Here is a 12,650-nt window from a genome sequence, read left to right on the forward strand (position 1 = left end):
TTACTATATGATTATTTTGTAAAAAAGCTATTGAATTGTCTTTAAATGAGGAAATGCTATCAAATTTTGCTGGTGCAAATGAATATAAATAGAGTTCTGAATGGTATGATAGATAATCTTTATCTAATATGAAGGTATATTAGTGGTTTGAGATATGGAGGTTATAAATTTGAATTTAATCAATGTTATTGTTTTTGTTGTTGGGATTAATTAAAATTTGGATTTGATATGGAAATCTTTTTTTTCTTTATCAAATTTTTTATTAATCAATTTAACTCAAGTATGCAAATATGGTTAGTTTACATTAATTCTACAGGGTAAATTTAAGGTGATTAAAAAGTTCAATACTACAGACCAACTGCTTACCTAAGTAGAGTTTTTGGGTGCAATAGATCTTTCAAATTCAACAAGTATTGTTTGTCTTTCAAAGGAATGTGATAATGTATTTAGGCTACTTAAAAAATAAATAGACAGACAGACACGTAAAAAATAAATTGAAAAAATAAAAAAGGGTAGCCTAAATAAAATTAAATGTCTTGTGAATTAAATATAGCACAAGAATTTATCATTAGATTCAATAGATGGATTAATAATATAGTTAGAAATTAGGAATTAGAGATCATAGCTAGACTAATACCTGTCAGCGTCTCATAAAAGGAATAAAACCTCAAGTGTTGTCTTTTTCAAATCAATTTAATTTATTTGACGTATTTTACCCCTATTCGACTTTAAATATTGTGGAGACACATCAAAATTGTTTCACAACGAAACTATCACCATCCATAAAATACTCTACAATCTACTCTTTTTAAACTCATCCATAATTGGAATAAGCTATATATGCATATTTACACCATGTTTATTAATTATACCTACCCATTAAATATTAAATACCATATTCGTCAAATCATTATTATCATTACTATTATTATTAGTACTATTATCATTGATACCACCATCATTATCATTACTGTTATTATTATTATCATTATTACCATTAGCATAACCATCACCATTTATTTCTATATCAAATTCATCATCATCAATAATTTCTGGGCCACCTCCCAAAAAATCCATCATCATATGCATACCTCCAGCACCACCAGCATATTCTTCAACATTTGAAGGTAATACTTGAGCAACACCTTCTAAAAACCATACTTTATCTTTCATTTCCATTGTAAAAGATCTTAATAATTTATAATAAGATCTCATTATTCTCATTGATTTTATATCTCCACTCATTAATAATCCCATAAATTGTTTATCTAATAAAGCAGGAAATGCAAATATTCTTAATATAAAATCTGATTTATATCTTTCTTTATGTAATTTATTTAAATAAGCTAAAGTTATAAGATATGGTGAATCAATTTCAACAGGAAATAAATCTGCTATATCAGAATCATGACATTCTAAATCTGTAAAATATTTTTTAATATTATCACCATTTATATTATTATTTGTTAAATTTGATTGACCATTTAAATTTACTTTTTGATTTATAATATCTCCTAAATCTCCTAAATCAACACTTATAAATTTATAAAATCTTGATGCTTCTGTTAATGGCCATACTGCAGTTAAAATTGTTGCTGCACCTTTAACATGAAAAATCCAAGCTGATGCTGGTAATGATTTAGGAGAAGTTGAAGATGGAAAAGAAGCATTTGCTAATGAATCCATAATTAAAATTAAAGCACTTGCAACTAAAGCATCAGTATTATCAGCATTAATATTTAAAACAGCTTCTCTTAATAATCTTAATGCATCACCTCTATGACATGTAACACATTGATCCAACCCTTTTTCAGTTCTTGATAAATGTGTAGCACTAAATGCTAATATTGAATGCATTAAAAATGGATGTTCAAAAGCTAACATTGGGATATCATGAATCCATATATTTGTTTCAGATATTCCAGCTCCAGTTATTGTATTTGCAACTTGAGATGTATAATGAAACATTAATTTCAAATCAAGCATATTTAAACTACTTGAATTCATTGCTTGTGCCATTGTTTTGTTATTCATTGGTACTGACGATGGTATAGACAGCGATATATTGGCAGAAATATGTGGAAGTGAATTTGGAGTTGGTTGTTGTGTATCTTGCTGTTGTTGTTGTTGTTGCTGCTGCTGTTGCTGTTGTGACGGTAATGTTGGTTGTTGCTGCTGTTGTTGAGATACATTGGATGCAGGAGTTGTATTAGGAAGTGAAAACTGTGATGAAGTTGAAGAATCAGAGGTTTGAAAATTCAAAGATGGATCAATTGCAGCATTCATAAGATTGTTCTGAGTTTCTTCTGATTGGGTTTGTTGTTGCATTGGAACAGATTGAGTATTCAAAAGCGGATCTGTGTTTGTATTCCCATTCATTAGAGTAGCTGATATTTGATCCATCAACCCACCCATTCCAGCAGTATTGACACCACCACCACTACCTAGTCCATTTATATTACTTAAATCTATTGGTAGTTGAGCTAACATAGCTAAGTTGGATAAACTCGCTAGATTTCCAGGATTAATCAAATTTGCTAAATTAATTCCCATATCTCCCAAACCTGATAAATTATTAACCAAATGAGCTACATTTAAGTTGTTTAAATTTCCAGCACTTAGTAGACCAGATGATAATGCATTTAAAGGATTTGCAAATAATTGTGCAAGATTATTTAGGTTGACTTGTGGAGGAGCAGTGGGACTTGGGGTTAATGAAGGTGTTTCTTGTTGTTTCTGGTGTTGTTGCTGGTGTTGCTGTTGCCTCTGTTGCTCTGAAGATTCCAATTCACTTGAACTATCATTGTTATTATTATCTAATGGTGCTGATGAGTCTAATTGAGCGTTATTCTTCTCTGACTTTTTCAGTTTTCTTGGAGCTTTGACTTTTTTCGGTTTAGTCTCTGAGCTATCAGATGATTCAATCTTTATTCTTTTAGTCGGATTTTGTTCTTCTTCATCTTCTTTTAAATAACCACATTCTAATTTTAATTTATCACAATTTCCACATTTAGGTTTTCTTTCATCACATTTAACTCTTCTTCTTTTACAAGTTGAACACCCTGATCTTGATTTTTGATGATATTTACGTTTTCCAGTTGAAGATTTTGATGATTTTTTCTCTGTTGTAGCTTCTTTCGTTGCTTGTAACGCGTCTGAATTTGAATTAAACAAGTTTTCTTTTTCATTCAAGAGTTTATTCTCCTCAGAATTTATTAATGATGTTGAGTTTGATTCTCCTTCCACCATTCTTGATGCTTCTGTATTTGTGTCGAACTTATTGTTGAATTAAGTTAAGTAAAAGGAAGGAACACCTTTGATTTGAAATTGTTTAATTTGTGGAATACAATTTGATTTAATTAAAAAACAATATGTTGAAATTTGTTTTTAAAAATTATTTATTTATGACTTGAATAATTAAAGCATGAAATTTGCTTATTCTATTATTATGAAAAACCTTAATTCAAATAATCTTTCTGGTGATTAATAAAATGTGTTGGTCAATATTTTATAAAAAATTTTGGTTGTAAAAATAATGAAAATAAAAATAATAAAACTCAAAGTTAATAAAATAGTCTATGAAAAATTGCAAAAAATTGTTAATAGAAAAAACTTTGAAGACTATTATAAAGGTATGAAATGCTATATAAATATCAAAGAACTAGATGCTAAAGCGTTGATACTATTAAAAGAGGCTATGGATTCACCTTTGAGGATATCAATTTAGATCATTCATTAATACCAATTGCGTAATAATATATAAAGTTAGGAAAGTAATATTAAAATTCAAATTTAAAGTGTGAAACATAGACTACTATACTTACATTATTACGTATTACTTGAGTACATTATTTTAATAACATTATTATGATTCGTCGTTTAGTAAATTTTATACGACGAGAAGTTAATTTTATTGACTTCTTTGATGATAACATAGCATAACTACCATATGATATTTTAATTTTATCATAAAGAAATAGCCGACATTCAACTATAATATCCGATAATCGAAAACAATTTGTTTTTTAGCTCATGGCATGCTCGACGGTTTCGTATTCATTAGTCAAGACCTAATTGATGGAAATTGTTGAGTATGTGGCATTTATACAAGCATCAAATTTTCTTTTCAACTTTTGTTAACAATAGCAGTCTAAGTTCAAGCTCGATTATGAACTTCCAATGTAAAAGCCTTCGAATTGGATATGACATCACCTATGGACGGCATAAGCAATGGAAATGAAGAATGTGTTATCTAAGGTACTCCGGATTAAGAATGAATTTCTCTTTGTTTTTTGATATGGTTGTTTTACTTTTTTTTTTGGCTGCGAAAAATGATAATTAAATTGTTTCACATAAGTTCACGTCATATCATTAAATCAAAACAAATAGAAATATAGTTATTAAATACAATTGAATTGGCCTAATATTAATCAGCAACCTCATAATGTCATCAGAACCTTTGCAAATTACGAATGATTCATCAAATCAATTGATAAAAATGGAACTGAAACAAGGGCCCTTGGATGGAAAAACTTCTTTCAAAACTTTGATTGATTTTTTTCAAAAGTTCAGGTTTAGAAGAAGCGGAATAGTTGAAACAATACCAGACCCACTGGAAGCATTTTTGACAGCTAGTGATATCTGTGACGACATACAAGAACCAATTAATTATCAAATTCTTATTAAAACTAAGGATAAAAGTAATAGTATTTGGAGAACATGGAAACCCTTTTTTGGATCTAGTAACTCAAAGAAATTAAATTCTGATATCAATCACAAGTTCAACGAAGAAAGTTCAGATATTTTCAGTGGTGAAAAACCATCAAAATCTTGGAGATCAATGCTTAAAGAATTAGTAAAATTGAAGCATTGGAGAAATGAATATTTTGACCCCGCTCCTTTACAAACATCAAATTCATGTAATTCAAAAAGCGTTGAGGAGAACTTGGATTTACCAATGGATACAACTAAATCCAAAAGCCTTGGTAAAAACGAAAAGGAAGTATTTACATTTCCGAACCTTAATTTCTGGCGAGGTTGGCGAAATTATAAAATAGAACCAGCTGATCCAGACTTATTAAAAGCAGATATGATTAACAAATCTGTCAAATTGGACGTTCCAGTCGAAGTGAATAAAAAAGACGAAGGTATTATAGACACGGGTTTTGATCCTTATAGTCCAATTTATGAATTACAAAGTTCCAGACCATCACAATTAAGAGTTTTTCATCAACAAAATGATGGATTCAATTGGGAATTACCATATGTTGAAAGGACTTCGAAAAAAATGAAAGATAAATTTTTACCTATAAAAACATCTCCATTGAAAACAAATATCAATAAGAAGAATAATTTTGAAAATAATTTTGTTCCTTCAAAATTCAATCAAATTTCAGATTTACATCAATTTAAAGAAGCTAAATTTATTGAATCTCCAAATTTTAGATTTGATTTTGAAAATAAAGAAAATGAAATCAATCAAAAAGTGGGTAAAGCTGATTCAAAAGCAGGTAATGAAGAATTTTTTTACGTTCATAGTTATCCACTAGTTTCTAGTGATGGTTTGAATTTTTAGCTACAACTGGACAAATATCAAAGTGCTGTTCTCTATTTGTAAAACTAATAAAGTTGAGTTCACGAGCAGCAAAAAGTCCGTCAAAATAATCTCTAACTTTGGCTGCAAAATCATTATCACCATTCATAATATGCTACCACTTTCTCTTGATATTCTTCTCAGCCAATATCAGAATATCCATTAATAATTAGAAAGAATTCACATCATCAATAATCTGGCATTTACTTCACTCATTTCATCAAATAGATACAGGTACTCACAGACATGTCCACAAAACCGCTTTGGTACCGTTGGGCAAGAGTTTATTTAGCAGGAGCATGTTTAACAGGGGTAGGAGTAGTATTATACATGACGATAAGACCATCAGATGAACAATTGATAGCAAGCTTTTCACCTGAAATAAGAGCAGAATATGAAAGGAATAAAGAACTAAGGCAACTAGAACAAAAAAGATTAATGGAAATTGTTAAAAAGACATCAAAATCAAATGATCCTATTTGGAAAACCGGACCTATTGGATCACCATTAGAAAAAGATCAAAGAAATCTAAGTATGGAATTAGTAGATCGTGAATTATTTCATAAAACTAAAGCTGAAGATGAACAAAAGAAAGCAATTAGTCGGAGTGTAGAGGAAAGTAAGGAATTAGAAAGGTTAATTAAAGAAAAGAATCTGAAAAAGCCTTGGTGGAAGATATTTTAATAAGACCTCCAACGATTCTAAATTATTTATTATCATCAAGTATGATCCTGTTATATAGATTTTTCAAAATGAAAGTTTTAACTTGTACAATTTTTCAAATTTCCACTATCGACTCCAAAAACCTCTATCTCGTGATAATGACAGTAGTATCGACTGCCCTAAAGTTGGATTACTACCTATACTTCCACTTGCTCCACCTGTACCATTTTTTTGCATATTTGCCTCATCGACAGCAGCAACAATTCTTCCAATATTTGTATCAATAACCATTCCACCTTGTACAATTTCTTCCAATACTGTTTGTAAAACTTGCCATCCAAAAACTAAATCTAATTCACAAACATTTGTAAAACATTTATCTAAACATTCAACAAATACTTGAATTAAATCTAATATACCTAATTCTGATTCTTGATCATCTACAATAAAAACAAAATATAAAGTTGCATAATGACGATAAATCACTTTAATATCATCGAGATCCTCCAATAACTTCGGTGGTGTTATAAACGAGCACTCGTTAGCTGTTCGTACGGATATTAATTGATGAACTTGTTGTAATAGTAGTCTTTGAGTTTGTATATCAACATTTGTATAAAATTTCATTAGTCTCGGCACACCATCATTATTGACTGAAATTAAGGTTAGTACCTCTGTTATAAGTTCTAAATTTCAATTAGCTTACTTACATATTAGTACTGAATGGATCATAATATTGGTGTTTGTCTATTGGTATTCTCTGAATTAGTTTGCAGCAGAATCGTAGTATAATAAAACGGCTTTTGCTTTGTGATTAATTCCGAATTTTTCAAGAATTTGATCTTTCACATCAAACGATTCAATTCTGAAAATTCATTATAAAATCCTAAAGTTCAATGTCGCTAGAGGAGGCTAAAGAGCTAGATAAAATATATTCAGTTTACAAATCAAAATTCAATATACCGACCTTCCAGTCTCTAGGAATCAAAAATGATAAATTTCAACCAGACACCGAATCAATATATTTATGTGGTAATTCATTAGGATTAATGCCTAAAAATACGGCAACAGCAATAAATAATGAACTTAATGCGTGGTCATCGAGGGGAGTTGAGTCTCATTTCAATCATCCAGATAAAAGTCTAACAGAATGGGTTGATATAGATTTACCTTTAATACCATTATTAAGTCCGTTAGTTGGAGCTCAAGATAACGAAGTTGCAGTAATGGGATCATTAACTTCAAATTTAAATTCATTATTAATACATTTCTACAAACCTAAGAATAAAAGAACAAAGATTTTGTTTGAGAAACAAGCATTTCCTTCAGATTATTATGCATTTTTAAATATAGTAAAATTATTTGGATATGACGAGTCTCATTTGATACAAATTGAAATTCCGAAGGGAAGCACATACTTGCCTACAGAGCTCATACTATCAACTATTGATGAAAATCTTGAGAACCTTGCATTAGTATGTCTACCTGGGATACAATATTATACAGGTCAATTTTTCGATATTGCAAGTATCACCAAACATGTTAAATTTAAAAGTTCAGAAATCATCGTAGGTTGGGATTTAGCTCATGCAGTAGGTAATGTCTCTTTAAAATTACATGATTGGGAAGTAGATTTTGCTACTTGGTGTTCATATAAATATTTAAATTCAGGACCAGGTGCAATAGCTGGAATATTTGTAAATTCAAAATATACTAAAACTAATTCTAATTTAAATTATAAACCAAGATTAGCTGGATGGTGGGGTAATAATAGTGAAGAAAGGTTTAAGATGTTAGAAAAATTTGATCCAATTGCTTCAGCATTAAGTTATAGACAACTGAATCCTAGTGTTATTGATTGTGTTGCATTAAAATCTTCATTAGAAATTTTTAAAGAAGTTGGTGGAATTGAACCATTAAGAAAAAAATCAATTGAATTGACTTCATTTTTGGAAAAGATTTTGAAATCTAGTGAATTTTACATTCCACAAGATTCTTTGGATGATAATAAATTTGGATTCAAAATACTAACTCCATTGAATCAAAATGAAAGAGGTTGTCAATTGAGTTTAAATTTTCAACCACATAGAGACAATAAAGAAAAAAACGTAATGGAACGAGTGTTTAAGTATTTACACAATCATGCTATTATTTGTGATGAGAGAAGACCAGATGTTATTAGATTGGCCCCAGTACCATTGTATAATACATTTGAAGAAACATTTTTTGCTTCGCAAATACTACTTGAAGCATTGGAAAGTATTAAAAATGACTATAATTGAGACTGTGTAAACAAATGGTCAACTTGTATATATAGATGATATAGAACCGATTCAATTAATTAACGACAGTTTATGATTAAAACGATTTATATGATTTTTACGAAATACATTTTTCACTTGTATTAATCAATAAATACATGTTAAGCTATAAAACTAATTTATAAAGTGTGAGCTTTATGGAAATCTACACCAGCATAAATAGCATCATCACCTAATTCTTCTTCAATTCTTAAGATTTGATTTAATTTAGCTAATCTTTCAGATCTAGCTGGGGCACCAGTTTTAATTTGACCTGATCTAATACCAACTGATAAATCAGCAATGAAAGTATCTTCAGTTTCACCTGATCTATGTGAAACCATTACACCCCAATCAGCAGCGTATGAATCATTAGCAGCTTGAATTGATTCGGTTAAAGTACCAATTTGGTTAACTTTTAATAATAAAGCATCAGCAGCTTTAGTTTCAATAGCTTTTTTAATTCTGATTGGGTTAGTGACTGTTAAATCATCACCAACAATTTGTACTTTACCATCAATAGTAGCAAAGAAATGGCTCCAAGCTTCCCAATCATCTTCTGCAAATGGATCTTCAATTGAAACAATTGGATATTCTTTAATTAATTCACCGTATAATTCAGCTAATTGTGGACCAGTAAGCCATTGTGATTTATCTGAATCTGGGTTTTTGAAATCTAAATCATATTTACCATCTTTGTAGAATTCTGATGAAGCAACATCCATGGCAATATCAACTTTACCTTTGTGACCTGCAGCTTCAATAGCTGATACGATTAAATCTAAAGCTTCTTTAGCAGTTTTGATATCTGGAGCAACACCACCTTCATCACCAACATTACCTGCTGATTGACCATATTTCTTTTTGGTTAAAGTTTTTAAATGATGGTAAACTTCTGAACCGATTCTTAAAGCTACACTGAATGATGGAGCTTTTGATGGAACAATCATAAATTCTTGGAAAGCTAAATCACCACCAGCATGTGAACCACCATTTAAAACATTTTGGAATGGAACTGGTAAAACATATTTACCCTTTTTAGCATGTGCAATATCAGCAATATGTTGATATAATGGAACACCTTTTTGGGCAGCACCAGCTTTAGCAGCAGCTAATGAAACACCTAAAATAGCATTGGCACCTAATTTTGATTTATTTGGAGTACCATCTAATTTTAATAAAAATTCATCAATTTTAGCTTGATCAGTAACATCAATGTTAGCTTTAATTAATTCAGGAGCAATTTGATCATTAACATTGGCAACAGCTTTTAAAACACCTTTACCTAACCATTTTGATTTATCACCATCTCTTAATTCTAAAGCTTCATGTACACCAGTTGAGGCACCAGATGGAACAATTGATCTGAATAAACCTTTGTCAGTTGTTAAATCAACTTCAACAGTTGGATTTCCTCTTGAGTCATAGACGTATCTAGCATGAATTTTGGTAATAGACATTATGAAATAATTAAGGTTTTTGAAATTGAATTATAAATAAGATCAATTGAGTCAATTGGTTGAAATTATTAATAAAAAGTGGGATATATAAATTTATATATAAAATTCAACGAAAAAAAATTCAGCACAAAAGAATGTGTGGGATTAAATATTTAATTATTAGTGGTATATAATTAATTACGCAAACAAAAAAAAAATAGTATGAACGGTTTAAAGAAATCCGCATACAGTTAAAAAAATCAAATATTACGTATCATAGTTGTACCACACACTTAGACTAACATCAGGCAAAGCTATTGAATGGTACTAATCGTTTTGACTCATTCAATTGAACTTGTTGAAACTTCACTGAGTCAGTCACATTAACTACAAAGGTAGATCTACGGCTTAATGGATCAAACTTGAAACAGATCAAATCAAAAAAAAAAAAATTTGAACACGATCAGTATCACGAGAATATTAGTATACCAACCATATTTCGAATACAAAACAAATAAGACTCATATTATTGTTACTGAATGTTTATAGTCAATTTGGGTAAGATCAGAGCTTTTAACATCGGTAGTCACAGATGAGTCTTATTATTTTGTGATCTTGAATGGTTGTTGTTCGTAGAACCTCGGAATTGTTTTTTGCAGCCAATCTCCGGGTTGTGGTTTTAGTGCAATATGAAACATATTCAAAAATCATATATTCAGCAAGGGTCATTCCTCTTTAATGTCCGAATTGGAAGTTGTCGTCTGGAGAGATGGATTGCATAGAGTCAACCTGAATTGTGGAGTTGGACTTTTTAGTTAGATTTTAATAACCCTTACCATTTTCAAAATGTAAGAACGAGTAAGAGAGGGAATGTCAATCCATATCTTTGTTAACGCCGCTTCAAATCAAACGATTAAAATAGCAATTGAATTTGATAGTTTCTGATGACAGGTTTTAATTAGTTGTTTGGGGTATATGCAATTTAATTAAAATTAATACGAAATTGTTGTAAAATCCAAACTCTGTCAAGAGAAGTATCTAAAAATCCTTGCACGTTTTCTAATAAGTTTGCAACTACCAAAATAAAACGTTATGTCCCTATTTTATAATCACGTTTCACACTATAACGTTTTGAATTGACTTCGTCGTCACATCTTAATCAGGTTGTTGCAAAAAGTTAAGATGTTGGTAGCTTCAAAAATTTCGTACTTTAGTTACTCAAAAACAAACCTACTTACTTTCTATTTTGGTACATCATTCAAGAAGTTAATACAACAAACTATTCTAATGGGTAATGACGAGACTAAGAATTCAAAAGAATCGAAGAAACAAGATGCAATCGGAAATATAGAAAGCAAAAAAAGTGTTTCCAGCGAATCAAAATCACCTTCAAAATCCGATAACAAGGCTGGCAGTAATAGTAACAACAATAACTCACATAAATCATCAACTACATCAAATCACAAGTCGTCGAAAGCCAGTGTAGAGAAATATAACGACCTTAAAAAGAAACTAACGCAACAAATACTCAAGAAACAAGAAATAACTCAAAAACTACAGAAATTAGAAGAGTCAATATATCAAAAAGAATCTGATTACTTCGAAGAGAGTACAATTGGTAATATAGTTAAAGGATTTGAAAATTACTCAAAATTAAGTGGAGGAAGTAGTCTAGCTACTACTGGTTTAATGGGAAACAAAAGACGAATTGTGTATACCGAAGATGATCACATTTTCAGTTTAAGTTCAGTAAAGTTTATTAAAAACTTGCATAAAAAGAATGGAGGTACTACAGCTTATTCTATTGTGAATGGAAACGGTTATCTCGAAAATGGAAATTCAAATAATGGCTCTGCTGATACCAGTTTAAATAATACTTTACAAACAATTATAAATTCGAAAGATGATTATGAAGAGTATGAAGATTCAGTTGATCCAAGTGGTGCAAATAGTGGGATCAAAATTACACTACCGCCACATGATAGCAGAAGTGATAGTGCGTCGAGTACTCCTTCAAGGAAAAGAAAAGCAAGAACCATTGAGGATTGTTAATGTGAAAGTATTCGTTTGATTTGGATATATACAAGCTAAAATGATCTATTTCTTTGGACTATATGCATAAACCCATGGCTTATTTGGTGGATAGTCAGTTGGCACCCTCATTTCAATAGGAAAAGTAGTAAATTTTAATTTTGATTTCTTATTAGCTGCTTCAAATAATTCTGAACTTTCATTTTTTAGGGATTCCATTGCATTATGTATACTTTTGTATTGTAAACTTAATTGATGATCTTTTCTTTGTTGTTTTTTCCTTTGAACCAACTTCCATGCATTCATTATTGTTCTATGTTTAATCAAATCTTCGTTACATAACTGTATTAATCTTGGTTGTTTTCTACTCGCTGATAGTACTGATAGTTGATTTACGATTTTTTGTGTAGATGAATTCAATTGATTTGATGCTGCTTGTCTTTTGAATCTTTGAAATACTATTTGCGTTAGACTTATCGTGTTTTGTGGTCTATTCAATGGAAGGCTCTTAGCAACATTGCGTGATAACATGATCCATATAGTGTAATTTGCAAATAGTTGATAGGTATTGAATTCGTATCTTACTAACTTGATGTAAATTTTTCAATATTTTTTTAAAACGAT

The 12,650-nt window shown here is 30.1% G+C and overlaps 8 protein-coding genes across 8 annotated transcripts; 4 read left to right on the forward strand and 4 right to left on the reverse strand. All coding sequences in view use genetic code 12, as the record gives it.

Annotated features, from left to right (window-relative positions):
• Positions 1-879: 879 nt before the first annotated feature.
• Positions 880-3,249, reverse strand: UPC2 (Upc2p; the record flags this gene model as incomplete). Its single annotated transcript, XM_051756524.1, has 1 exon — positions 880-3,249. The coding sequence occupies one exon, from the start codon at positions 3,247-3,249 to the stop codon at positions 880-882; it is 2,370 nt and encodes a 789-aa protein (XP_051615577.1).
• A 1,195-nt stretch (positions 3,250-4,444) lies between these two features.
• KGF55_001900 (uncharacterized protein) lies at positions 4,445-5,575 on the forward strand (the record flags this gene model as incomplete). Its single annotated transcript, XM_051756525.1, has 1 exon — positions 4,445-5,575. The coding sequence occupies one exon, from the start codon at positions 4,445-4,447 to the stop codon at positions 5,573-5,575; it is 1,131 nt and encodes a 376-aa protein (XP_051615578.1).
• A 264-nt stretch (positions 5,576-5,839) lies between these two features.
• KGF55_001901 (uncharacterized protein) lies at positions 5,840-6,277 on the forward strand (the record flags this gene model as incomplete). Its single annotated transcript, XM_051756526.1, has 1 exon — positions 5,840-6,277. One exon carries the CDS (start codon positions 5,840-5,842, stop codon positions 6,275-6,277), a length of 438 nt encoding a protein of 145 aa, XP_051615579.1.
• Positions 6,278-6,382: 105 nt separating this feature from the next.
• APS3 (Aps3p) lies at positions 6,383-6,988 on the reverse strand (the record flags this gene model as incomplete). Its single annotated transcript, XM_051756527.1, has 2 exons — positions 6,383-6,909; positions 6,967-6,988. 2 exons carry the CDS (start codon positions 6,986-6,988, stop codon positions 6,383-6,385), a joined length of 549 nt encoding a protein of 182 aa, XP_051615580.1.
• Positions 6,989-7,152: 164 nt separating this feature from the next.
• KGF55_001903 (kynureninase) lies at positions 7,153-8,538 on the forward strand (the record flags this gene model as incomplete). The annotated part of the gene is made up of 1 exon (XM_051756528.1): positions 7,153-8,538. One exon carries the CDS (start codon positions 7,153-7,155, stop codon positions 8,536-8,538), a length of 1,386 nt encoding a protein of 461 aa, XP_051615581.1.
• Positions 8,539-8,696: 158 nt separating this feature from the next.
• ENO1 (phosphopyruvate hydratase) lies at positions 8,697-10,016 on the reverse strand (the record flags this gene model as incomplete). Its single annotated transcript, XM_051756529.1, has 1 exon — positions 8,697-10,016. The coding sequence occupies one exon, from the start codon at positions 10,014-10,016 to the stop codon at positions 8,697-8,699; it is 1,320 nt and encodes a 439-aa protein (XP_051615582.1).
• Positions 10,017-11,282: 1,266 nt separating this feature from the next.
• Positions 11,283-12,047, forward strand: EAF6 (Eaf6p; the record flags this gene model as incomplete). The annotated part of the gene is made up of 1 exon (XM_051756530.1): positions 11,283-12,047. The coding sequence occupies one exon, from the start codon at positions 11,283-11,285 to the stop codon at positions 12,045-12,047; it is 765 nt and encodes a 254-aa protein (XP_051615583.1).
• Positions 12,048-12,092: 45 nt separating this feature from the next.
• KGF55_001906 (mitochondrial 54S ribosomal protein mL40) lies at positions 12,093-12,557 on the reverse strand (the record flags this gene model as incomplete). Its single annotated transcript, XM_051756531.1, has 1 exon — positions 12,093-12,557. One exon carries the CDS (start codon positions 12,555-12,557, stop codon positions 12,093-12,095), a length of 465 nt encoding a protein of 154 aa, XP_051615584.1.
• Between the last annotated feature and the right edge of the window lie 93 nt (positions 12,558-12,650).

This window comes from Candida pseudojiufengensis (genome assembly GCF_024610245.1).
Source record: "Candida pseudojiufengensis strain CBS 10847 chromosome Unknown scaffold8, whole genome shotgun sequence".
In the NCBI taxonomy this organism is placed as follows: Eukaryota; Fungi; Ascomycota; class Pichiomycetes; order Serinales; family Debaryomycetaceae; genus Lodderomyces; species Lodderomyces pseudojiufengensis.